General features: G+C 47.0%; 1 protein-coding gene across 1 annotated transcript in view; it reads right to left on the bottom strand.

Moving 5' to 3' along the window:
• Positions 1-25,583, bottom strand: part of LOC137562860 (RING finger protein 112-like) — a 117,709-nt gene that overhangs the window by 20,989 nt on the left and 71,137 nt on the right. The window contains exons 10-13 of the mRNA XM_068274628.1: positions 16,417-16,534; positions 12,357-12,493; positions 7,656-7,706; positions 3,126-3,218 (exon numbers count right to left, since the gene is read on the bottom strand). Of these exons, the coding sequence (XP_068130729.1) occupies positions 3,126-3,218; positions 7,656-7,706; positions 12,357-12,493; positions 16,417-16,534 (399 nt within the window). The remainder of the gene's footprint in view (positions 1-3,125; positions 3,219-7,655; positions 7,707-12,356; positions 12,494-16,416; positions 16,535-25,583) is intronic.

Raw genomic sequence — 25,583 nt, forward strand, 5'->3', positions numbered from 1 at the left:
GCAATCTATTGCACAGAATAGAAGGATAACATAAAGAAATGCGCCCAGTATGTATGTAGAGAGTTTAGCCTTTCTAATTCCTCCTGATTTGTCTCTAATCACAAGTTGTAATTTGATCTCCCCCTGTGTCACATGACTGCCATGGCAGATAAGCTCATTTGAAAGCGCAGGATATTAACAATATAGCCATTTGGTTACCAACTGCTTCTGAACTAAGTGCTTTTGCTGATCTGCCTTACTCTCCATACTCCACATCCGACGGGTCATGCGACGTCCCCTCGACAATGGTCATCAGTGACGCCTCTTCCTGCCGGCGGGTATCCGCGACGTCACTCAACATTACAAGTAGTGATCACGGTACTTTGGAGTTGTCAGGGATCTTGGCAATCTGATCCGCCGTGACCGTCGTTATTGCGGTGCAGCGTTCGCATGGTCGTGCGCCTGTATCCACGTCACGATATCGCGGAAATGACCATTCGGTGCTCAAAAATCGTCGGTTATCGGCAAAATCACGACGTGGGTACATAACATTACTGTTGCCACCTCTACCAACCTCTGCCTTGATTTTGACTACTCTCTGCCTGCCATCTAAGACTGATAGCAAAGGGAAAAAAGTCCAAAAGGACTCACGCTTCTACTGCCCCGATTGTGATGTTGCCCTCTGTGCAATTCCCTGTTTCAAAGTATACCACAAGCGGGAGGTGTATCAGGTATATATGTACACACTGTATAGTGTGGTGCCTTATTTGTACAGTTTCACTATTTCTTTTAATTTATTTAATTACAAATCAAATCAAAGATAGCTTTCTTGGCATGACCAAGCTTCAATACAGGCATTGCCAAAGCAATTTGGGGGGGGGAGTTTACAGTTCATTTATGCTCCTCTCAGTCTGTGTAAGGCTGTGACATAATGTGCAGCCATTGTCACTGTGGATTTATCTTCTCCTAGTAGTATGCAGTGTTTTCTCTCATCCTCTAATGTGTGAAAGTCTGGAAATAGTTCCATCAGTTTCTTAACCTCCTTAGCGGTAACCCCGTGCTACACACGGGGTAGCCGCCGCGGAGGATCACATGGCCCCAGGACTTAAAAAAACAAAGAAACTGGTGCAATACGCTTTAGCTAGCGGTTCGCTAGCTAAGCGTATGCACAAAGTTGCTCCGGTCCCCTGCGATCGCCCGCAGTTACTTCCAGAATACGTACCCCCCAGCGTTCCCACGCAAGCGCAGCGCCCAATCGGCTCCAGGCATCACGATGGCGGCAATCGGGATTGTGCTCTTCGTGGGATCGTGGCGAGGTACGTATAGCCGGCGGCGATCGGCGGGCATGGGGGGGACCGGAGCAACCTAAAGCATACGCTTAGCTAGCAAAATGCTAGCTAAAGCGTCAAAAAAAATTGGGGGTCAAAAAACCTCCCGGCGGACGCAGAGTCAGAAACTGCGTACCGCCAAGGGGGTTAAAGGGGCACTACAGCGACAGCACTACAGCGAAAAACTGTAACATTTTAAATATGTGAAAACATATACAAATAAGAAGTACATTTTTTACAGAGCAAAATGAGCCATAAATTACTTTTCTCCTATGTTGATGTCACTTACAGGAGGCAGTAGAAATCTGACAGAAGTGACAGGTTTTGGACTAGTCCATCTCTTCATAGGGGATTCTCAGCCAGGCTTTTATTCTTTATAAAGATATTCCCTAAAAAGAATTTAAACAATGATGCTGGCCAGCTTCCCTGCTCGCTACACAGTTTTTTGGCAGTTAGACAGATCAACTGCCATTCACTAAGTGCTTTTGAAACTAAATAAATCCCTGAGAATCCCCTATGAAGAGATGGACTAGTCCAAAACCTGTCAGATTTCTACTACCTACTGTCCGTGACAGCAACATAGGAGAAAAGTAATTTATGGCTCATTTTACTGTGGAAAAAAACATACTTCTTATTTGTATATGTTTGCACATATTTAAAATGTTACAATTTTTCGCTGTAGTGCCCCTTTAAAGAAGGTTTCCCTGGTAGCGGTATATTTGGGGCAGTGCAGCAGGAAGTGATTTTCGTCCTCGATTGAATTACTTCAACAATTTTGTGTTTTAGTCTTTTATAATACGCAGGATGTCTACAAGACCTTAATTCTGACATATTTTGATGAGTTATAACTTAAGAATTGGATGCCTAAAATTCTTGAAAAAAATGTGCTGATTTTAGACCCATAAATCCAGAAAGAAATGAACCACCAGGGAGGTTAAACCTTTTATGTTTCTTTGTCATGCCTGAACAAGAAACCTACAGACAACTGAAAGGTTTTTTTATTGTTTTGAATTAAACCATTGTACTATCCTCAATCCAAATCCTTTCACATAGTTAAGGTAGCCATACACTGGTCGATTTGCCATTAGATCGACCAGCTGACAGATCCCTATCTGATCGAATCTGATCAGAGAGGGATCGTATGGCTGCCTTTACTGCAAACAGATTGTGAATCGATTTCAGCCTGAAACCGATCACAATCTGTTGAGCTACTCCTGCCGCCTGTCCCGTCCCCCCGTATACATTACCTGAAGCTGGCTCCCGGGCATCTTCTCCGCGCTGCACGGCTCTGTTCCGGCTCCATCCCGGCGCTTCCTGTGTCACTCCGTGACCAGGAAGTTCAAATAGTCCGAACATTTATATAGCGCTTTTCTCCTGTTGGACTCAAAGCGCTCAAGAGCTGCAGCCACTGGGACGCGCTCAGGAGGCCACCCTGCAGTGTTAGGGAGTCTTCTATTTGAACTTCCTGGTCACGGAGTGACACAGAAAGCGCCGGGATGGAGCCGGGAACAGAGCGGTGCAGCGCGGAGAAGATGCCCGGGAGCCAGCTTCAGGTAATGTATACCTGATCGGATCGGCCGCCGCTAGCGACGCGCTCCCTACCCGCGGGCGATCGAGGGTATTTTCCCGCACGGTGCGATCGACGGACCGTTCCGATTTCGGGAGGAAATCGGATCGGCGGGTGCGTTTACCGCGAACGATTGGCAGCAGATTCGATCCCAGGATCGAATCTGCTGTCGAAACGGCCGCGAATCGGGCCAGTGTATGGCCACCTTTAGAGTTATACCCCCCCTTTCGCTGTCTGAAATGTTTTTATACCTGATTATGTAGAAAATCTTTAAACCTTATTATTATGCTTTTCATCTTCTCATCGGTTCCTTTATTCACTTGTACCCGGAGCTTATCACACAGCTGTGGATACACACAAAAAAAGTAAAGCTGTCATAGTATGCAATGTAAAATGTTGATTTTAAATACAACAATAGTTTGTAATAACCTTAAAGTGACCCTGAACAGACCTAAAAAATGTAATACTGAACTTAGCTAGGGCTTCCTCCAGCCCCCCCCCCGTAGCCCTTGCGCACTTCTTTTATACATGAGCACTCCCTTTAACTGGGCATGTGTGGTTCAGAACTCGGGCATGCCCAGTTCAAAAGCTCTTTTCCATGGCCACAGACACTTCTTGGAGAAGGTTTTGACTGGCGAGCCAATTGAATATTACAAAGGCGAGGAATGGGAGGGGCTCTGAAGGCAATCAACAGCAGCAAAACTTTCGAAAAGCCAGGAATTAAACAAAAAAAAGTTTTACTTTCCTGGGGCTTCTACCAGCCCCCCTGCAGCCGTCCCGTGCCCTCGCAGTCATGGAGCCTCCGGTCCCTCGCTGCCAGCTAGTTTCGTTTTCACTGACAGGCCTGGCCACACAAATTTTTCTTTGCGTTCCCGTCCCGTCGCATCCTGCGACTGTGCAGGTCGCTATTGAGGATGGGAACATGAAGAAGGATAAGCGTGGCCGGGCCTGCGCAGGCGCTGAAAGACCGCCGACTCCCTGTCAGCGAAGACGAAACTAGCTGGCGGTGAGGGACCAGAGGCTCCGTGAGTGACTGCGAGGGCACGGGATGGCTGGAGGGGGCTGTAAAACTGATTTTTTATTGCTGGCTTAAGTGTCCCTTTAAAGTTTTAATTTCTCTTCAGGTGTACTTTAAACGTTTATTACTCAGAAGTACAGAAATCTATAGAACATATATTATCAATATACACGTCACTTTGCACCTGAACATGCAGCTGCTGTGCCTGATTGTTAAGCGGAGCTTTTGGCTTTAGCGGTTTTTGAGTCACACACCTGCAACAAGCCTGTAGCCAGTGGAGTTACGCCAGAGTCAAAGCATCTGATCTGCATTCATATTCTGGGCCAGTGACTTATAGGATTAAGGCTCGTACACACGCCTGATCAAAGGCAACAACGGGTCAGTTGTCACCTCCTGCTGGGCGTGTTTTCAGCAGACAGTACAGCGTGAGTACAGTCTGTCGGTGGACTGATAAGGCTGTTTCTGAGCGATCCGCTCCGCATAGAAATCAGGCAACTGGCATTGTTTATTAACCACCTTAGCGGTATGGACGAGCTCAGCTTGTCCATTACCGCCAGAGGGTGCCGCTCAGGCCCAGCTGGGCCGATTTTGATAAAATAAAAAGCAGCACATGCAGCCGGCACTTTGCCAGCCGCGTGTGCTGCCTGATCGCCGCCGCTCTGCGGCGATCCGCCGCGAGCAGCGGCGAAAGAGGGTCCCCCCAGCCGCCCGAGCCCTGCGCAGCCGGAACAAATAGTTCCGGCCAGCGCTAAGGGCTGGATCGGAGGCGGCCTTTCTTGTTACTTATGCTTGCCGGAGGCGATCAGAAGAACGCCTCCGGAGCGCAACTCTAGTGGGCTTTCATGCAGCCAACTTTCAGTAATTAAAAAAAAAAAAACGCCCGCAGCCGCCCTGGCGATCTCAATAGAACGCCAGGGTGGTTCAAAAATTTAACATTTTAAAAAAATCTCATTCTTATTTGAGGTTCACTTTAATATTTGAGTGGCAAATTGTCTCTCTTTGAAGAGAGAAATAGTAGTTACTGTATAAGAGAGAGTAATAGTAGTGATTACAAAGGAATAGCATAAAAGAGTTAACGATAATTTTGCAATAATGGTGCGTGTGTGTTTTATTGGGTCTTTTTCTCCTGGAGATAAATAAGACCTTCTTTGGGTAATGCTTTTTCAAACAGTATTTAATATATTTGCATTAAAAGCGAAAGAGAGGATAATTGGACAAAAACTATACCTATATTGAAATCTTACAATAAGCAGTACTACTATTGCTAAAATCCTTGAATTGTGTTTTGTTATTTATCCCATTTATAACATGTAAATGATGTTGCTGGTACAATGTATGGTGACAATGAGCTTGATACACTAAGAGCCGGTAATACTGCCACACACAAACAGTGTGCGTGGCAATTATACATGTACCACCACCAGCAGAGTACCTTATGGGGCTGGAGGTAGCCCCGGGTAAGTAAAAAATCTTTGCACACTGAAGTCTCTGGTACACGTTAATGAACCCTCCTGGCTGGCTCATAGTGTTTGCTGTTGGTTTGGTCCCAGAATACCTCCCTGAATACCTGGACTCTAGGTTGATACGTTTGTTGAAATCATAACCCTCTTGGTTGGGGACACCCTAGGCCCCTTCACACTGGTGCATTGCATTACCCTGTTTTGCGAAAGGGTAATACTACACCAAAGTCTGTGGGGCGTTTCAAACCTGGCGCAGCGCGATACGCCGGAAGTGGCCGATTTAAAGCAAAAGCATCAGTGCGTTGTTGGGCAACGTGCGGTGACGTGTGGCGACTGAAGTCGTGTAACTCTAGGGCGACGCAGCTTTTTTACAGGGGTTGTGGCACGCATACGCGGAACTATATATTTTCTATACACTTCCACGCAATTCTAATTTTGGCCACTGGAAGTGAGCGCTAAAGAGCCTCTCTTCCTGCATGGCCTGCAGCCAGAAGCATGCATTGCTGCGGTAATCCCCGAAGGCCATTTTTAGCGCTACAATGCGATCATCGCACCGCAGTACTCTTAGAACGCCGGTTAGAAGCGTGAAACTGGCCTTAGAAGTTCTACTTTTTATTCTGTGGCCTCAGAATAAAAAGTGGTTTGAATAGGGACCAACTTGACAAAAACAGGTAATCAAATATGGGCCAAGGTGTTGCAAAGACCCAGTAGAAGTCCAGACTTCAACTTGATCAAAATGCTGTGGCAGAACCTCAAGAGCGCTGTGAATAAATGCATGCTGGCAAACCTCAATGAATTTAAGCAATTTTGTATCAAACAGTGGGCCCAAACTCTTCCACAATGACATGAGAGACTGATAAAGTCATACAGGAAATGATAACTTAGTTATTGCTACTCAAGGTGTATTGAGTTTAAACTGACACTGTAGAATTTGTTGTGTGTTATTACAGCTGTTATTACTCGCTTCAGACCTCATAGATAGCAGGGGCATGTGTGCCCCTGCTAAACCACCGCTATCCCGCGGCTTAACGGGGGTCCCTGATCCCTGGTTGGGGCAGGGCTAACCGCCGCAGCCCTGCCCCAAGCGCGTCTGTCAGCGCGTATCTCCGCCTCTCCCCCGCCCCTCTCAGTCTTCCTTCACTGAGAGGGACGGGGGAGAGGCGGTGATGCACGGCTGATAGACGCGACTGGAGGCAGGGCTGCAGCCATTAGCCCTGCCTCCAGGAGCGACCAAGTCTGCGACCAAGTGTTGCAGTGGGGGGTTTGGGGGTGAAGGGACCCCCGTTTAGCCACGGGATAGCGGCGGTTTAGCAGGGGCACACATGCCCCTGCTAACTATGAGCTCTGAAGCGAGATTTATTATCGCTTCAGAGTCTCTTTAAAGAGGAACTTCAGCCTAAACAAACATACTGTCATTTAGTTATGTTAATTAAAATAGATAGGTAATATGATCATCTCTTACCCACCCTGTTTTAAAGAACAGGGAAATGTTTGTGATTTTTTTCGGGGGCAGCCATCTTTTTGGTTGAAAGGAGGTGACAGGGAGCATTAAACACAGTTCCAACTGTCCTGTGTCCTGATCACCCCCTCCCAGTTGCTAGGCAATGAGAACAACATCATCAGAAATTCCATCATGCTTTGCACAGCATCAGGGGAAAAATGCCCTGGCAGTTTTCTTTGATGGGGCAGAGCTTAGCTTCTGTGCAGCTAAAAATGAGGCTTGGTTAAGAAAAACAAAGTTCTAATGCTGTGAAACTGTTAAAGACACACCAAGCCTTTTCTGTACTGCTGAGTAGATTTTTAGTCTGGAGGTTCACTTTAAAGCACATCTGAACTGAGAGGGATATGGAAGCTGACATATTTATTTTCCTTTAAACAATGTAAATTGCCTGACTGTCCTGCTGATCATCTGCCTCTAATACAGATTCAGCCATAGACCCTGAACAAGCATGCATATCAGATGTCTCTGAGTGAAGTCTGACTGAATTCGCCACATGCTTGTTTCAGGTGTGTGATTCAGACACTACTGATGCCAAAGAGATCAGCAGGGCTGCCAGGCACCTGGTATTGTTTAAAAGGAAATAAATATCACAGCCTTTATATCCCTCTCACGTCAAGTGTACTTTAAATAATTTTAGACTGTAGGACCACTATCAAAAGATGCAGTTACTTCTCTGCTCAGACTTGTGGCTGAATCACTGATTGATCCTTGACACTATAGGTTGTCATAGACAGTTTCTATTTTCCTTACCCTAAAATGAGTATTTTTTGAAGTATAAAGATGTTAGTTATGCAGTTCTCACCTCTGAAGGCCTGGAGCAGTTTTCTATATTTTTCAAATAATCCACACACATCTGAAAGTGAGAACATTAAAGAACACAAGTGATCACAGATGATTAGTGTTTTTTTTTAAACTATAAAACTAAAAAATATATTCAGCCCAATACCTGACTCCCATCACATAAACCAGGGGTGTCAAACGCAAATATAAAGTGTCTCAAAATTGAACGCTGGGACCAAGTAACGGGCCAACCTCAATGTCTAGTGGCCACCTTCCACCCTTCTAAACTTCCTTGGTGTCTAATGGTCCCCCTCCTCTATACAGTTCCCTGGTGTCTAGTGCTTTCCTCCTCCCTCCTTTATACATTTCCCTGGTGTCTAGTGCATTCCCCCTCCCTCCTTTATACATTTCCCTGGAGGCTAATCCCTCCTCTCTCCCCTATACAGTTCCCTGGTGTGAATTTCCCCCCTTTCCTCACCTATACAATGCCCTGGTGTCTAGTGGCTCTCCTCGCTCCCTATACAGTTACCTGGTGTATAGTGTCCCCACCCTCCCCTATACAGTTCCCTGGTGTCTAGTGGCCCCCTCCATCCCCTATACAATTCCCTGGTGTCTAGTGGTCCTCCCTCCCCTATACAGTTCCCCGGTGTGTAGTGGCCCCCTTTCCTCACCTATACAATTCCCTGGTGTCTAATGGCTCTCCTCACCCCCTATACAGTTCCCTGGTATATAGTTGCCCCCACCCTTCCCTATACAGTTCCTTGGTGTCTATTGGCCCCCTCCCTCCACTATACAGTTCCCTGGTGTCTAGTGGCCCCTCTCCCACCCCTAAACCGTGTGCCCCTCCCCTTAACAGTTCCCAGGTGTCTAGTGCTTTTGCACTGCTTTAGTCTAAAAGTGGGAAAACCACATGTGGTTTCCCTACTTAGACTAAAGCAGTGCAAAAGCTGCAAATTGGCCCAGAGTGTTACATGCATGACGTAATATAAAGTAAAGGGAAAAAAGCTAAAGTCATCTCTGTTATGCTTTCCTGTTCCATGACTGTATTTCGGGCATTCCAAACTGAACATTCATATAAGCGGACAATGGAAGGCCATATAAGGGCTGGTTCAGACGGACGCTTGCGGAGCGTTTACCTCAAGCGTTCGGAACGTCGCGGTAAACTCTCCCATTCAAGTGAATGGGAGCATTTACACCGAGCTTTTACGCGCGTTTGCACGATCGCGGCGTTCGGGTCCCGATTTTCGCGAGCGCTCGAGCTGCCCCTGGGAGCAACATGTAGCTTCCAGGGGGCAGCCAACCGCGACAGCTAATGTCCCCCTAGGGGGAACAAAAAACGCGACCGCATCGAAACGCGACGCGAAGGCTACTGAAAGCCTGACCGCGGAGCCGCCGCAACGCCCCCAAACGCGACGCCACGCAGACATCCGTCTGAACCAGCCCTAAACTCTATGGGCAGCCTGTTTCTGCTCTTCTATAAATAGCCTTATCAAGACTAGCACAGCTCTGACTGTTGAAGCACAATGAAGGTAACAGGATTTCAATGTAGCTGTCACAGCTTGTAGCAGTAATAGAGCTCCAAGTTCTCTGATGGCTTCACAGCTGCCCCCAGTCCCTGAGTTGCAGGCTGGTGGGTTATGGACTAGATCAGTGGTGCCCATTATGCTGGATGCACACCATGCGTTTCTGCGTTCGTTGCGTCCGTCGATACGCATCGATTCGATTATTTCCGACATGTCCGATTCACGTTTCGATGGATTGTTAGGTCGATTTGCCATACTTTATATGGCAATCTACCTAAAAATCATCAAAATGCGTTCGGAAATGCTCGGAAATAATCGAATCTACGCGTATCGACAGACGCATTAGACGCAGAAACGCATGGTGTGTATTCAGCATTAGGTAGATCGCGATCTACTGGTAGATCGCGAAGGCCTTCATGGTACATCCCGACCATTCTGTATATACAAGTGTGCTCCTAAAATTGTACATAGGTAGATCACAATTTTTAAAAGTAGCTCACAAGCCGAAAAAGTGTGGGCACCTCTGGACTAGATGATCAAACCCCACACCAGCTTCCTTTTTCCATAACCTCCCTCTTTACCCAAATAAGCAGTCCTATCGCCTCTCAAATAATGATGGTAATAAGGTTAGCACGGAGATATGTTCATGCTGCATCCACATAACACTATGCGTTGTCTGCTTCTCTCTTCATTCCCTCTCGGCACTGTAATCACTCCTTGAAAAGTTTGACTTTTAGCTAAAGTCAAATTTTTAGACAGGAAGAGGAAGGTGTGCTGGGATGTTCCTTCTTATCGTTCTCCTATTCCCATACCTCCCAACTTTTTGAGATAAGAAAGAGGGACACTTAAGCCACGCCCCTGCCACCCGCCCTGAAGAAGCGTCTGATGACATGAAACGCGTAGGTAGGAGGGGCCACCAAGTCCGTGCATTTGCGCACCTAATCCGCTTGGCCAACCACGCTGACACACCGCTAGCCATGCGGCGTTATCGCAGCCTTGTATGCAGAGACAGTGCGAGTGGCGGCGTGGATATTTAAATGCAGAGGTCCTGGATTAATTCAACAAGGGACTACTACTAGGACTACAATCCTCTCGCTGTGGTCTTATATGGATTAATTGCCAAGTGCACAGCCATGACGATCCAAAGTGACCCTGCTAACACGCAAGTATACTGCTGAACTGCAACTGCTTTACATGAGGGCTTGCTTAGCAGCTTCCCCTTGCTTCTGCCTAATACATTGCCTTTTGGACTGGCTACACGGAGGGATAACGTATCTGCTTCACCAGCCAAATTGGACATGCATGTCTATAATCTTTATCCCTGTTAGAGGGAGGCAGCTGATGGGTGAATGACTAAAAGTGTGTGTGTGCATGAGTAATCGGCTAGTGGTTGCTTTACTGCGGGAACGTTTTGAGTTTGCATGACCGATGCTCCTGCAAGCAAGTTTAGCCATGCTAAGCAGTATCTTGTTGGCCCTGGGTTTTTAAAGGCTGATATTCTTTGCGCAGGAATCTCTTTTAGATGTCATGTCTTGTCTCTTTAATAGGAGCAATACGGAGCTGTCTATATTTGTGCAATAAAGCTGTTACTTTTGGATCAAATTAATAAGTTGTGCATAGACCCTTTACTCCAGACTCTTGTACACTTAAGCAACGCCGACTGCCACACCCCTAGTCACGCATACCCTAAAGATATCATAAGAGAAATATGTTGTTTTTGTAATTCAAACCACACTGGTCCTTTCTATCCTGGTCCATTTTCCTTCATATCAACATTTTAAAATTAGTAATATATCAATTTAAAGAATGGGAATAAAGTTTATAGTCAATTAAACACATTTTTTTTAGTAGAGACAGTGGCATAGCAATAGGGGGTGCAGAGGTAGCGACCGCATCGGACCGCATCGGGGCTCTTGGGCCATAGGGGCCCCGAAGAGTCCACCCTCTATCACAGTATTAGCTTTCTATTGGTCCTGTAATGATAATAATCACTTCCATGGATGCTTTGGATAGTAGTAATCCTTAACACACTGTTCCCCATCCCCTTCTTGCACCTCTGACACTGTGGTTGTCCTTGGCAGGTTTTGGTGCACCGTATCAATTGTTATGTATAGAGTGCTTCGGGGACCCCATGTAAAATTTGCACCGGGACCCATAGCTCCTTAGCTACGCCACTGAGTAGAGAAATCTATATATTTACAGAGGGACAGGGCTCCCAAAGAGGGACTGTCCCTCCAAAAGAGGGACAGTTGGGAGCTCTGTATTCCTTCCTGTTAAGAGGTGTAAATGGTGCGGGAAGAGAAGGAGATGGGAGGGTGATAGGAGGAAACATAACAGCAATCCTGCCTCCTCCTGTCTGAAAATGGGACTTCAGCCAAAAGACAAACTATTCAAGGAGTGATTATGGAGACCAAGGGGAACAGACAACACACAGAGGTATGTGGATGCAACGTGTACATATCTGTGCATATCTTAGGTACACTTGCTTGGGTCATCTCTGCTCTTAAAGAACTCACAAGGCCAAAAAAGAAATGTAATTTTACTTTCCTGGGTCTTCTTTAAGCCCCTGGAAGTCAATTAGGTCTCTTGAAGCAGCTCCAGTCCTCTCTGGGGTTCCAGTGGCAGTCTGCAAGGATATCCGACCCTAGATGGGTCGGCGCCCTCTACGCATGCACGCCCATGTCACTGGGAGCATACTGTGGCAGTACGCTCCCAATAATGTGGGTGTGTTCACGCATGGTACTCCCACGAGCCCGCCCAGAAGACTATGAACCATCCGAGGTCGACGGTCCTTACGGGCAGGCCCCAGAGAGGACCGGAGCTGTTGAGAGGGACCTAAATGACTTCAAGGGGCTGGAAGAAACCCCTGGTAATGTTTTATGGCCTTGAGAGTCTTTTAAAGGGAACCTTACTGAGAGGGATATGGATGTTTCCTTTTTAACAATATAAGTTGCTTGTCAGTCCTGCTGATCACTTTGGTTGCAGCAGTGGCTGAATCACACACCTGAAACAAGCGTGCAGCTAATCCAGTCTGACTTCAGTCAGAGCACCTGATCTGCATGCTCGTTCAGGGGCTGTGGCTAAAAGTATTAGAGACACAAGATCAGCAGGAGAGTCAGGCAACTGGTATTATTTTAAAAGGAAAAATCCATATGCTTCTCAGTTTAAGGGACAGTTTCATAAGCTTTTCTGATACCAACCTTGATCTTAGTAACCATTTGATTGCATGTCATAGTAGAGCTGATCTGAGCATCAGCAGATGGGATGCACTCTTTTGCTCTTGCTACTACAGTTGACAAGTATGTGTACAAACTCCTCTGGAAATCTAAATCCATGTCTGAGAAAACAATTCGAACACAGAATACATTGATTATAAAAAAATAAAGAAATTCTTGCATAGTGTTAATAAATGCACTAAAATATTGGCGACCCAAGCAATACTAGTAGGTTGTCCTGGTCTGTCTAGCAAGTTAAAGGAAATCTGAAGTGAAAATGATATATTACTTAGAGGTGAAGCCTCTATCCCCAGGACATACTGCCAAGGCAGGATTGCTGTGCATGCTGGGACAACTACTACACAGGCTTCCAAAATCGCAAACACAAACAAAATTGCAGAAAAATGTCATGCCTTTGCATTTATGTTTTTGGGCTTGATTAACTAAGCTGTGCTGTTAAAGCAGCGCAGCTTAATGTGCAGGAGCGCGTGCTATGCGTGCCTTACTAAGCAGCGCTCGCTGCCATATAAGGAGCAAGCCTTCCTTAGCTATGCAAGCTGCTTCTGTAGCAACGCGCGTAACTTTAAATGTGGGCGGTCCTGTGAAGTATCACTACCACGATACTTCACTAGCGGCCGCTACTATGTCAATTAACATGTTAATTGACATAGTAGCGGCCGCTAGTGAAGTATCGCATTAACCGTTTGTGTTTGCATTTTGCCTTTTTGGCTTTGCGTTGGTAGCCTGGGAGGGGGCCCCCCCAACAGATACCCCGGAGCAAAAATTGGCATTAAGGGACCTTTTTTTGCAGCTGGTATAGTCAGGGTTTGAAGCCCCAATCGGTCGGAGTTCCACATTCTGGCTACCCCAGCCTGCATGGGGGACAAGGGGTTAAAAAGTTTCAGGAGGGGGGACCCCACATAATTTAAAAAAAAAAAAAAAATTCCCACACTCAAAACATACATTTTTTGGGGGGAAAATAGGAAAAAAATGCCAGGGATCTTCATACAGCCATATTGCGGCTGTATAGCGATCCCTGGCCAAAGCGCTGCGGCTGCGTATGGACCCCCTGGAAACCCCATCAGGAAATGTATTGCTCTTTCTTTTGATACATGTAAAATTACACTACCGTTAGGTACTAAAAGTGACATTTACCGCATTTAAACGTATACTTTTTTCTTTAACTTTAAAATCGATTTTCTCAAAAACTATAAGGTCTTTTTGAAAAATTGTTTTTTCCTCTTATTCCCAATGATCTCCTTAACATATCCTGCAAATTTAGGGTTTCTAGAATTTAAGGTGGATTTGCTATTAACCATTGAAGTCGGCTGGTTTTTAAATGTGTATTTTTTTCTTTTGAAACTTTAAAATCGATTTTCTCAAAAACTATAAGGTCGATTTGAAAAAAAAATGTTTTCCTCTTGTAGCCACTGGGGGCCCCTACAAGCTCTGGGGCCCTGGGGCAGCTGCCTCCTTTGCCTCTATGGTAGCGCCGGCCCTGATTAAAGTAACAGTGAATACTCTGATTTGGTTTCACAGAAATGTTTGCTAAAGGGGGGAGCAAGAATTTTCTCATACCCACCATGAGATCTATTTAGCCTAGAAAGTGCCCTGGTTGTACTGTCCATCTTAAAAGACTCTCGAGGCCAAAAAAGAAATGTAGTTTGACTTACCTGGGGCTTCTTCCAGCTCCTAGAAGCCATTTTGTGTCCGTCTGTACAGCTCCGGTCCTCCTCGGGTTCCTGATGGCAACATTTAAAGATCACCAACCCCCAATGGGTTGGTGCTTTCTGCGCATGCATGGGCAGGTGCCCACCACCCCCTGTGAGTACACGCCCGTCACCGTACTGCGCCGACTATGCCCCCGATGACATGGTTTGCGTGCAGGGCACCGACCCATCAGAGGATTGGTGATCCTTACAGGCTGCCAGCAGGAACCCGGGATGGACCGGAGCCGTGCCAAGGGACTCAAATGACTTCTAGGGGCTGGAAAAAGCCCCAGGTAAGTACAACTACTTTTCCTTTTTGGCCCAGTGAGTCCTTTAGCAAACAGATAAGGAGCAGTCACCCACCAAAGGATCTCTTTAAAGGGACTCTGAGCACCTCTCATGGTCATGCCTTTAAAGAGACTCCGTAACAAAAATTGCATCCTGTTTTTTATCATCCTACAAGTTCCAAAAGCTATTCTAATCTGTTCTGGCTTACTGCAGCACTTTATACTATCACTGTCTCTGTAATAAATCAATGTATCTTTCCCCTGTCAGACTTGTCAGCCTGTGTCTGGAAGGCTGCCAAGTTCTTCAGTGTTGTGGTTCTGCTATGAACTCCCCCTTCCAGGCCCCTCTGTGCACACTGCCTGTGTATTATTTAGGATTAGAGCAGCTTCTCTCTTCTCTCTTATCTTTTACAAGCTGGATAAATCGTCCTCTGAGCTGGCTGGGCTTTCACATACTGAGGAGTTATAGACAAGGGCAAAGCTGTTTGCAGGAAGAAAAGAGCAGCCTGAAACTTCAGTGCATGAGAACAGGGGAAAAAACACACAAATGATCTTTTGAGATTCAAAAGGAATGCTGTATACAGCCTGCTTGTGTATGGATGTATTTTTCTATGTGTGGACATGCTGTACATCAACCTACTTCCTGGTTTGGTGGCCATTTTGTTTGTTTACAAACAAACTTTTTAAAACTGTTTTTAACCACTTTTAATGTGGCGAGGAGCGGCGAAATTGTGTCAGAGGGTAATAGGAGATGTCCACTAACGCACTGGTATGTTTACTTTTGAGCGATTTTAACAATACAGATTCTCTTTAAGACAGACTACTTCCAACAAAGTCGTGCAATGACCCCTCTGGAGGAGCCTCTTGCAATGGCCATGCGTGTCACTTCCTCTTCCTGCTTCATTCAGTGATGCACTTCTCTAACAGAGAAGACAGGGGTGACCTGGAAGTTATAACATAGCCAAGATGGCAGACGCGATTTTTAAATTGAAATCGAACGAAAACTATTTGGTGTAGAACAGCGATTCAGGCATCAAATGAAAGAGGAGAGCACAAGCTACAGAACAGTATGCATCTTTAAGTAATTTGCAGTACTGGTCGGAGTCTTATGGCCCATACTCACGGGCTATGAAAGTGGCCTGTCGCCAGCACACGTGAGCGTGTGCGCGACAGGCCGGCGACAGCTCCTCGCCAGGTCCCTCCGCATACACACGGCGGAGGGACCTGGCAAGTAATGCGGCGGAAGCTGTCGCTGCTGTTCCTCCCCCCACCGGAAGTTGAAGGGATTCCCTGGGTGTTGCTGTCGCTAGTCCGCATACTCACGTGGACTAGCGACAGTTGCGGCGGAGATGCGGCGGCAACTGTCGCCAGGCGATTGACCGCGCCAATCGCCTGGCGACAGCAGCGACGGGCGACAGTTCGGGGTGCACGCCCGTGCAACGGTCCATACTCACGTGTTGCGGCGACATTTGTAGCCCGTGAGTATGGGCCATTAAAGGTATGCCCATGAGATGTGCTCGGAGTCCCTTTAAAGGAAACACCCAAGGTACAAATAAAAATGAGATCTATTTACCCGGAGCTTCCTCCAGCCCCCAGCAACCCATATGTTCCTTGCAGCAGCTCCGGAGTCCTGGGATCCCCTCCGTTTCAGATGCCGACCTTGCCAGGTCGGCATCTACTGCTCCTGCGTGAGTGCCGCTGTCAATCACTCTCATGCGGTCTGGAATGTTCTGTACAGGCACAGAACTACTGCACCTGCGCAGAACACTCCAGACCACGTGAGAGTGATTGACAGCGGAAACGGAGGGGATCCCGGGACTGCAACGAGGGACATATCGGTTGCCAGAGCCTGGAGGAAGCCCCAGGTAAGTAGATCTCTTTTTTGTAGCTCAGATGCTTCCTTTAAAAAGGGTAATATCTTCCTTAAAAACTATGCCCATCTGTGGGTCTCACTTTCTCATTCATTAAAGGGAAAAAAAAAACACTTGTATTCAGTGACCAGTGCAGCAGGAGAGAAAATAGATAAAATAAAATAGAAGTCTTGCTTACCATCTAGGCATCCTGATCCTCCTCCAGCTATAGCATCGCTGGGATGTGGCATCAGCACACACCGGACAGTACCTTCTTCTAGAGCAGCTAAAACTCTGTCCCTGTTCCCTTCAGCCTCCTAGTAATAACACAGGTATAGACCGTACATTATTATTATTACACATTCTGCACAAGATGATTCTCTGTGGAAGAGGGGCTGATTTACTAAGACCGGAGAACAAACGGAGGGTACTGGAGAACAAGGGATACAGCAGGGCAGGACTGGATTTGTTTGCCATTAGGTGGCAACCACCTGCAGCCCTCCCATGGGTTATAAGTATTGTTAATGACTAGTAAATTAGATTTTTCTGCTGCTGCAGTCACATTTAGTACCCACAGCAAGAGCTTATCAAATTAAGGGATTTATTAAAGTGGATTATTGTAAAAAAAAAAAAAAAAAAGATCCTGTATTATAGTAGAGGTGTGTAAACACGCACTACGCTGACAGCGCGTACACACACGCTACTGTCGGCTGAACGTCCACCCAGCGGGAGGGTCTGAAGGACTTGTCGTTGCCGGCCGTAGTGCGTGTGTACGCACCTTGTTTGAAACAATATTATAACTTCTAAGAACAGAAACTTGCTTTAAAAAGTTCCTTAAAGAGAACCAGAACCACCCTCATGTATTTTATTACATTTATCAGTGGGAACATGACAGTAAACACCTACCCTGCTTTTAGTTTTATTCTTCTCAGTCTAATCTATCTGTTATCAACTGTTTATGAGTCTCAGACTCTAAAGGAAGCATTTCATTTGTGAATTTGAGACCCACAGTGTGAATAACTTGTTATCAACTGTGATAAGAATCCACCGACTATTCAGTCGAGGTTTGACCTGGAATCATTATAGCTGAGTCACTCTTCTGTGAAGTCTTTTCAAGCCCAAGCCTTCCCCCTCCTGGCTCAAATTTCATGCTTTACATACTGAGAGCTGTGATGATATGGGAGGGGCTGATGCTGCAGGAAAAATCTCTGTCTAACAGACAAGTGTGGCTGTGTGATCTGTGTGCTCTGTCTGTGCAGCGTGTCATTATTATCTACTGTATGCAGTTTCATTACTATGAGAGACACTTCCTACAGGCAGCCACACAGCATACCAGAATAATAAAGTTGAAAGCCTACAGCAGCCCTTCTTGTCTATAGTCTCATATAGCCTATCCAGCACATCCAGAACACCTCATAACCTGGAACAGAAGGAATATGAGCCGGCAGCCATATTGGATATTTCCTGGAGGAATAATGGATAAAAAGCACTCAAAAAGGCACACCAGAGTGGCGAAATTATCTGGTAGAGCATTTATTCTTTACAAGCTATCAACTGATATGTTTATTTTGTGTGAATCGTTCATCTCTGGTTCCCTTTAAATAATGTTTATTTTCACTTTCCCCTAGAGCCTTATTACATGATTACAGAAGCAAGAACAGTTCTCCTCCCTCTGAGATTTCTCTTTAGTATAATTGAGGATCATGTTTTTTACACAGTTGGCATTACTTTGGAACAAAGGCAGACAAAATAAATATATGGGCAATAAGGAGCTGGGAAACAGGTTTCTATTGGATTTTACACCAGACAGTAATCGTGGGGTTGTGGTCAGCCATGAGAGCAAAAGAAAGTTTCTCTTGCAGCTCTCCCAGCCTGCACAGAATCCTGCCAAATCCTTGAGTGCTCCTGCCTCATCTGTCCTGGCCCGAGTGGATTGCACTCACCCCTGATCACGCTCAACATGACCAACTATGTTCTGAACAAAACGGTTAGACCAGCCAAGAAGCTGATATGCTTCAACCATGAAGGAAGACAATCTGGTGTAAAGTCGCGACCTTGAGCCACGTTTTTCAATCACAGCAGCCCTGGTACCTCTAGGAGTGAGCCCTCATCACTATTAGCAGATTCTGCCTCTGGAGCAAAGCAGCTGCTGAATAATCTTGTCAAAGGCCAGAAATGTCCTTAACCTGGAGTTTAATGGAATAAAAGTCCACATGACTTCTGAGATACAAAGATTGAAAGGAACCCGGGGCATAACTACATTGACCCCCCCCCCCCCCCCTTGCAGAGATCTGACGCTGCCTTCCCTAACCTTCATCACAGGGTGGGAGATAGGCCAGTCCGGTCCTGTACATAATTAACAATAAAGAGTGGTAGTGGGGTGAAGTATTACGCATTACCTGCTCCTGTGACAATACAGGTCTTCTCTACTTCCTATTCAGTTTACAAGTGCCATTGAGCCAGATAATCACCATGCGGCTTACGTTCCAGTCACATCAGAATCAGTTTATTTCGCCAAGCATGACTGGGTCATGCCCGGAATTGGGTTTGACACAAAAAACAGAGAACTCAGCGACACAAAAAAAATAAAGATAAAAAAGCAACACAGAAGGCAACAACAAGGACATTGATAACAACCATGACATCTAGCAACCAAAACAAACCAAAAGTAGGTGGATGACGCATTACAGTAAAAAACACAATAGTGCAAGTAAAATGTACACTAAGATAGGTGTAGCTTAGCAGAGTAGGGCACTAATAGGGACACGGGTGGCAGGGGAAAACAGCAAACACAGCCAGTGGATGACCTATCACCCATATCGTTGGAGCTATATGATCTGACTACTGGCCTGACGGAGGGAACCAGTGAATGGAATTCAAGAGTTTAACGGCAGCAGGGAAGAAGGAGTTCATATGCCTAGCTGTCTTGATGGAAATGGTCTGTAGCCTTCTACCGCATGGGAGCACATTAAAGTAACGGTGGCCTGGGTGTGAGCGGTCGTTTGCGATCCTTTGTGCTCTGGAACGCAGTCTGGAGTTGTAGAGGAGGTCAAGCGAAGGGAGTGGTTTCCCAATGATTCTCTCTGCCGACCTGATGACCATCTGGAGCTTGTATTTGTCCCTGTTTGAGGATCCAGCATACCACACCAGGATAGAGGTGCAGATGACAGATTCTATAGTGGCAGAGTAGAAGCTAGACATAAGCTCCTGTGCCATCCCAAACTTCCTCAGCTGGCGAAGGAAGAAGAGCCTTTGTTGGGCCTTCCTCTGTGTGGTGCTTGTGTGAGTCTTCCAGCGCAGGTCCCTGGTGATCTGGGTTCCAAGGAGGCGGACACTAGATACCTTTTCCACCTCCATGCCTTCAATGAAGATTGGGGGTGGGGTGGGGGCCTGCTTCCTGAAGTCAACAACCATCTCAAAGGTTTTGGCTGTGTTGAGGACCAGCCTGTTTTCCTTGCACCAGTGGCAAATTCTGTCGACTTGTTGACGATAGTCTTGCTCATCATTTTTGGACACTAGACTAATGATGGTGGTGTCGTCAGCGAATTTGACGACCTTGACCGATTTCTGCTGTGGATCTGCAGTTGTTGGTGTAGAGGGAAAACAGGATTGGCGACAGGACACAGTCCTGTGGGGCACCTGTGTTAGTAGACCTTACTTAGGAGGAGAACTTGCCCAGCTTGACTACTTGTGATCTGTCGGTCAGGAAGTCTGTGATCCAGTGGCGTAGGGACGAGTGGACGCCAAGTGCCTCCAGGTTGTTCTGGAGGATGCGAGGGCAGATTGTATTAAATGCTGAGCTGAAGTCGAGCAGGAGGATTCTGGCGTATGAATCAGGCTTATCCAGGTGGTCACTGATGAGCTCTAGGCAGATGTTGATGGCGTCATCAGTGGACCTGTTAGCTCTGTACGTGAACTGGAACGGGTCTAGTTGGGGGAGCGTGGAGTTCTTGAGTTCGGACAGGACTGCCTTTTCTAAGGTCTTCATGATGACCGAGGTGAGGGCCACAGGTCTGTAGTTATTTAGGTCGGATATACCCTGCTTTTTGGGGACAGGGATAATTGTAGACCTTTTGAAGCATTTGGGGACTCTGCCCTCTTGTAGGGACTTTGCATAGATGGAGGAGAGGACGGGGGCTAACTGCTGCGAGCAGGATTTAAGGCATGCTGGTGACACACCATCCGGGCCGGCGGCTTTCCTAGGGTTGAGTGAGGCAAGAAGGCGCCTGACCTCGGTCTCGCTTGCCCTCGGCAGAAGTGGGCTGGGATCTGACCCAGCATCTGTGGGGGGGGAGGCGCGGGGTATTGGGGGCCCCGCTGGTTCTGGCTGGTTCTTGAACCTGCAGTAGAAGGCACTGAGCTCTTCGGCTAGCTTGATGCTGGGTGTGGCGTGCTGAGGGGGGGGCTTATAATTGGTGGCAGTCTTGAGCCCCTTCCAAACGGCTCGTGGATCGTTTGAGCTAAGATTGTGCCTCAGCTTCTCGGAGTATTCTTTCTTGGCTGCCCTGAGTTCCCTGTTGAGGTTGTTCCTCGCTGCCCTGTACTCGTCCAGGTTGCCCGACTTGTGTGCCGTTTCCTTTCGTCTCCGCAGTTGCCGTAGTTTGTTGGAGAACCACGGCTTATTGTTTGGGTAGTCCTTGAAAGTCTTGGTTGGGATGCAGGAGTCCTCACAGAATGCGATATATGAGGCGACGTTGTCGGCCCACTCATCCAGGTCTGGTGCTTCCAGCGCCCCCCAGTCGGTGCTGTCAAAGCAGGCCTGAAGTTGGCGCTTCGCCTCGCTTGACCACACTTTAGTTGATCTCAGGACTGGTTTCGCTGTCTCCAGTTTCCGTTTGTAGGTTGGGATCAGGAGGATGAGGCTGTGGTCCGAGGAGCCAAGAGCTGCGAGCGGGACTGCTTTGTATGCGTTTTTCAGGACCGTGTAGCAGTGGTCCAGAGTGTTCAGATTTCTAGTAGGGCAGTCAACATGCTGATGATAGCGCTGGAGCTCTTGGCGGAGGTTGGCCTTGTTGAAGTCGCCCATGACAATGAACAGCGCGTCCGGAAGGGACGCACTGTTCATTTTCATGGGTGACATGGGACTGAAGTTGCATGGTGATTGGCTGGCTAACTGGCAGGGTTGCTCAGCAGGACCCCGAATGCGAAGTTTCCCCGAAAAATTCGGGTGTTTTTTAGGTTTGCCGCATGCGAACCCGAACCCGAATGCTGCGATTCCAAGCCGAACCCGAATACGAAGCATGCCGAATGCGTGCGCTGGAATTCGGCCGGATGGAGCTGTGGGTTAGGTTTCGGCTTCGGGATTCGGGGATGACGTGATTGGGCCAATCAGAAGTCCTCCTGCCGAGGAGCTGGCAACCCTAGCAACCAATCAGAGGAGGGGAGCCTGGCGCTCCCCTCCTCTATATAAGGCGGCGGCCATGTTGCGGAGCCACGCACTTGTGTGACTGCTGCTGGTACTGAGAGATTCTCCAGTGCTGTGCTGTGTCTGAGCAAGTGCTTTTCACTGCTAAACCTAGCGTTTTGCTTCCTAAACACCTCCTAAACACATTTATTGTTGTCTTATATAGTTAGCTAGTATTTTGATTGTTTTTAGCCTTAGCCTACTACTAGCTTAGGTACATTAGGGATTCTAGTTAGTTGTGTACTAGTAGTACTAGTTTAGTTAATTATTACTGCTGTAGTCTGTTACTTTATTAGTTTCAGTACTGTGTTAGTTAGTTACTGACTGTGAGTGACAGGTCACCACCAGCATCCATTGTGAGTGACCTGACCTGTGACTGTCTGTCACCTCACCTGCCCGAGCCTATTGATTGATTGCGTCTGACCGTGTGTGACCGTTTGTAATTGTCACCGATTGTCTGCCACACGACTTACTTGTAGCGTAGTACGCTAGGTGTTTCTTAGTTACCTGCGTGCATACTACTAGTGTCTACTACTATACTACTAGTCTACTAGTCTAGACTAGTACCCGTTCACTAATTTTTTTTTCAATTTTACTGTGTGATTTTATTATCATCTGTAGTGTGTTTAATAAATAAGAGTTACTTACAACACATACAGGCCACCACACCAGCATCCGTAGTGAGTGCCTGTGACTGTCTGTCACCTCACCTGCCCGAGCCTATTGATTGATTGGTTTGAGACACTATAGAATAAAATCATTTTACAATTGTAACACAACTTGGAATATCTATTTACTCATGTGTCCATGTAAAAAGTATTATGTTGGAATGACTACTCGTGCATTTAAGGCACGTTTCTTGGAGCATATGTGTGATATTGTTAGTGGGGAACGTAGATCCTCAATCGCAGAACATTTTCAGGAGGAACACAATGGATCGATAACGGGTTTACGTGGATTGGTGATTGACAATCTTCCTCCCTCTTTTCGTACTACTCGCACTGAAAAGGTGCTTCTACAAAAAGAGGCAATGTGGATGCATCGCCTGGGATCCATTTTCCCTGATGGTCTAAATATTGACTTCTCCCTTAAATGGTTTTTGTGACCAGGTTGGTAGTGCCCCCCCCCCCCCTCCCTCCCTTCCTTCTTTCCCTGCCCCACCTCCCGTCTTTTCTATCCCCCCCTTCTTTCCTTGGGCTCCCCTCCCTGGTCCTTTATGGGCAGTCATTGTGCTAGATATGGGCCCCCTTTAATTTATGCACGTCATGGTTGTATTGCTCTGATGCTCTAGCGCATAGCAAGGGGTCCGCACCTTAGGTGAGCGGTGGTCTGATGTGCGTGTGGACAGTGCGGTATTGAGACTCTTTTACCTTAGTGTGGGGGTTTCTGAACTTTAACTGTCTGCTAGGCAACAGATGTGACTTTCCGCATCCCCCTTTAACCTAATAGATCTGGATTAGCACGGCCTTCCGTGTCTCGAATCACAGCATTGCTGCATCTGAGGAGGTGGGGTCAGAAAGATCCTTTAAGAAGGCGGCCCACTCCTCTAAGCCCCGCCCTGATGAAGCTTGGTGATACCAAGCGAAACTAGTCGGCGATTGGTTGCTGCCACCCAGCCCACCGGCCTCTGATCCACTAGGCGGTGACGCGTTGAGAACTCCGAGAGAAAGCGTGGAGGTTGGCGTTCTGTGCCGGAGCAGTCTGTTCACTCTGAGAGGACCCTGCGCAAAGCGCAAGTGACACCTGCGTTGGTGTATATCCCGGTGACAGCGAAGGACAGGAGCGGCCAACCATATGCGCTAGACGCACACACGCAAACCGGGTCTGCAGCGCCTATAGACCTCACGCCGGACCACACTCCTAGCCGGGGGCCCCCATTGGATTACAGCAATTACAGCCTGCCTGAGCGGCTGGAGCAAGATAGCCAGGTGAAGTGCACCAGCTCTGATGGACTTATGGAGTTCGTGAGTATGAAGTGCAAGGTTACTAGGCGCGTTGGCAGTTCTGAATGAGACTTTCCTGCGTCTGTTCGGGCAATGCTGAACGGCCCTGCTGATGCTTGCTGTTTCTATGCGGCTTCCCCCATTTTTGCTTTTTGCCACTGCTCAAGGCTTCATTGATGGACATCCTTTGCTGCTTATGGGGTACCCCAGCGTATTGGGTTGTGTGAGTGGGGATGTGTGCCGGTGTGGATTGTGTGGCAGCTATGGTTTTTAAATGACAACAGCGCTGTTGCTCTTTTAGCTCAGTTGTCTATGTATAATTGGTCTCGCTTCATGTACAGTCAATAGAGGTTTTCTAATTTTGCATACACCCAGTGGCGGCTCCAGGAAATTTTTTTAGGGGGTGCTATGCAGGTGCTGGACCAATTTCCAGGGGAGCTGACGACCTGCGGCGCGCGAAGCGCGCTGCGCCAAAAATGGGCGTGGCTACAACCTGCGGCGCGCGAAGCGCGCCGCGGCGAAAAAATGGGCGTGGTCATGACTGGATGAGGGCGGGGCTAACTGTAATTTAAAGTGAACCCAGGGTGAGAGTGATATGGTGGCTGCCATATTTATTTCCTTTTAAACAATACTAGTTGCCTGGCAGCCCTGCTGATCTATTTGGCTGTAGTAGTGAACTGAATTACACCAGAAACAAGCCATGCAGCTAATCTTGTCAGTTCTGACAATATTGTCAGAAACCCCTGACCTGCTGCATGCTTGTTCAGGGTCTATGGTTGAAAGAATAAGAGGCAGAGGACCAGCACGGCAGCCAGGCAACTGGTATTGCTTAAAGGGAGATAAATATGGCAGCCTCAATATTATTCTCACCTCGGGTTCCCTTTAAAAGTGCAACGCAAAGACAGAGGGCCCAAGTTTTGGTGACCCTTTTCCCAGAAAATTCACATAATTGTGCAGGTTTTCTCAAGAAAATACACGTAATGTGAGCAGATTTTAACAAAAAACACGTCCAATGACCCCAATATGCACAATCGTTATCAGATATGACCCCAATATGCACAATCGTTATCAGATATGGCCCCAATATGCACAATCGTTATCAGATATGGCCCCAATATGCACAATCGTTATCAGATATGGCCCCAATATGCACAATCGTTATCAGATATGGCCCCAATATGCACAATCGTTATCAGATATGGCCCCAATATGCACAATCGTTATCAGATATGGCCCCAATATGCACAATCGTTATCAGATATGGCCCCAATATGCACAATCGTTATCAGATATGGCCCCAATATGCACAATCGTTATCAGATATGGCCCCAATATGCACAATCGTTATCAGATATGGCCCCAATATGCACAATCGTTATCAGATATGGCCCCAATATGCACAATCGTTATCAGATATGGCCCCAATATGCACAATCGTTATCAGATATGGCCCCAATATGCACAATCGTTATCAGATATGGCCCCAATATGCACAATCGTTATCAGATATGGCCCCAATATGCACAATCGTTATCAGATATGGCCCCAATATGCACAATCGTTATCAGATATGGCCCCAATATGCACAATCGTTATCAGATATGGCCCCAATATGCACAATCGTTATCAGATATGGCCCCAATATGCACAATCGTTATCAGATATGGCCCCAATATGCACAATCGTTATCAGATATGGTCCCAATATGCACAATCGGTAGCAGATATGGTCCCAATATGCACAATCGGTAGCAGATATGGTCCCAATATGCACAATCGGTAGCAGATATGGTCCCAATATGCACAATCGGTAGCAGATATGGTCCCAATATGCACAATCGGTAGCAGATATGGTCCCAATATGCACAATCGGTAGCAGATATGGTCCCAATATGCACAATCGGTGGCAGATATGGTCCCAATATGCACAATCGGTAGCAGATATGGTCCCAATATGCACAATCGGTGGCAGATATGGTCCCAATATGCACAATCGGTGGCAGATATGGTCCCAATATGC

Source organism: Hyperolius riggenbachi, chromosome 3, assembly GCF_040937935.1.
Source record: "Hyperolius riggenbachi isolate aHypRig1 chromosome 3, aHypRig1.pri, whole genome shotgun sequence".
Classification (NCBI taxonomy): Eukaryota; Metazoa; Chordata; class Amphibia; order Anura; family Hyperoliidae; genus Hyperolius; species Hyperolius riggenbachi.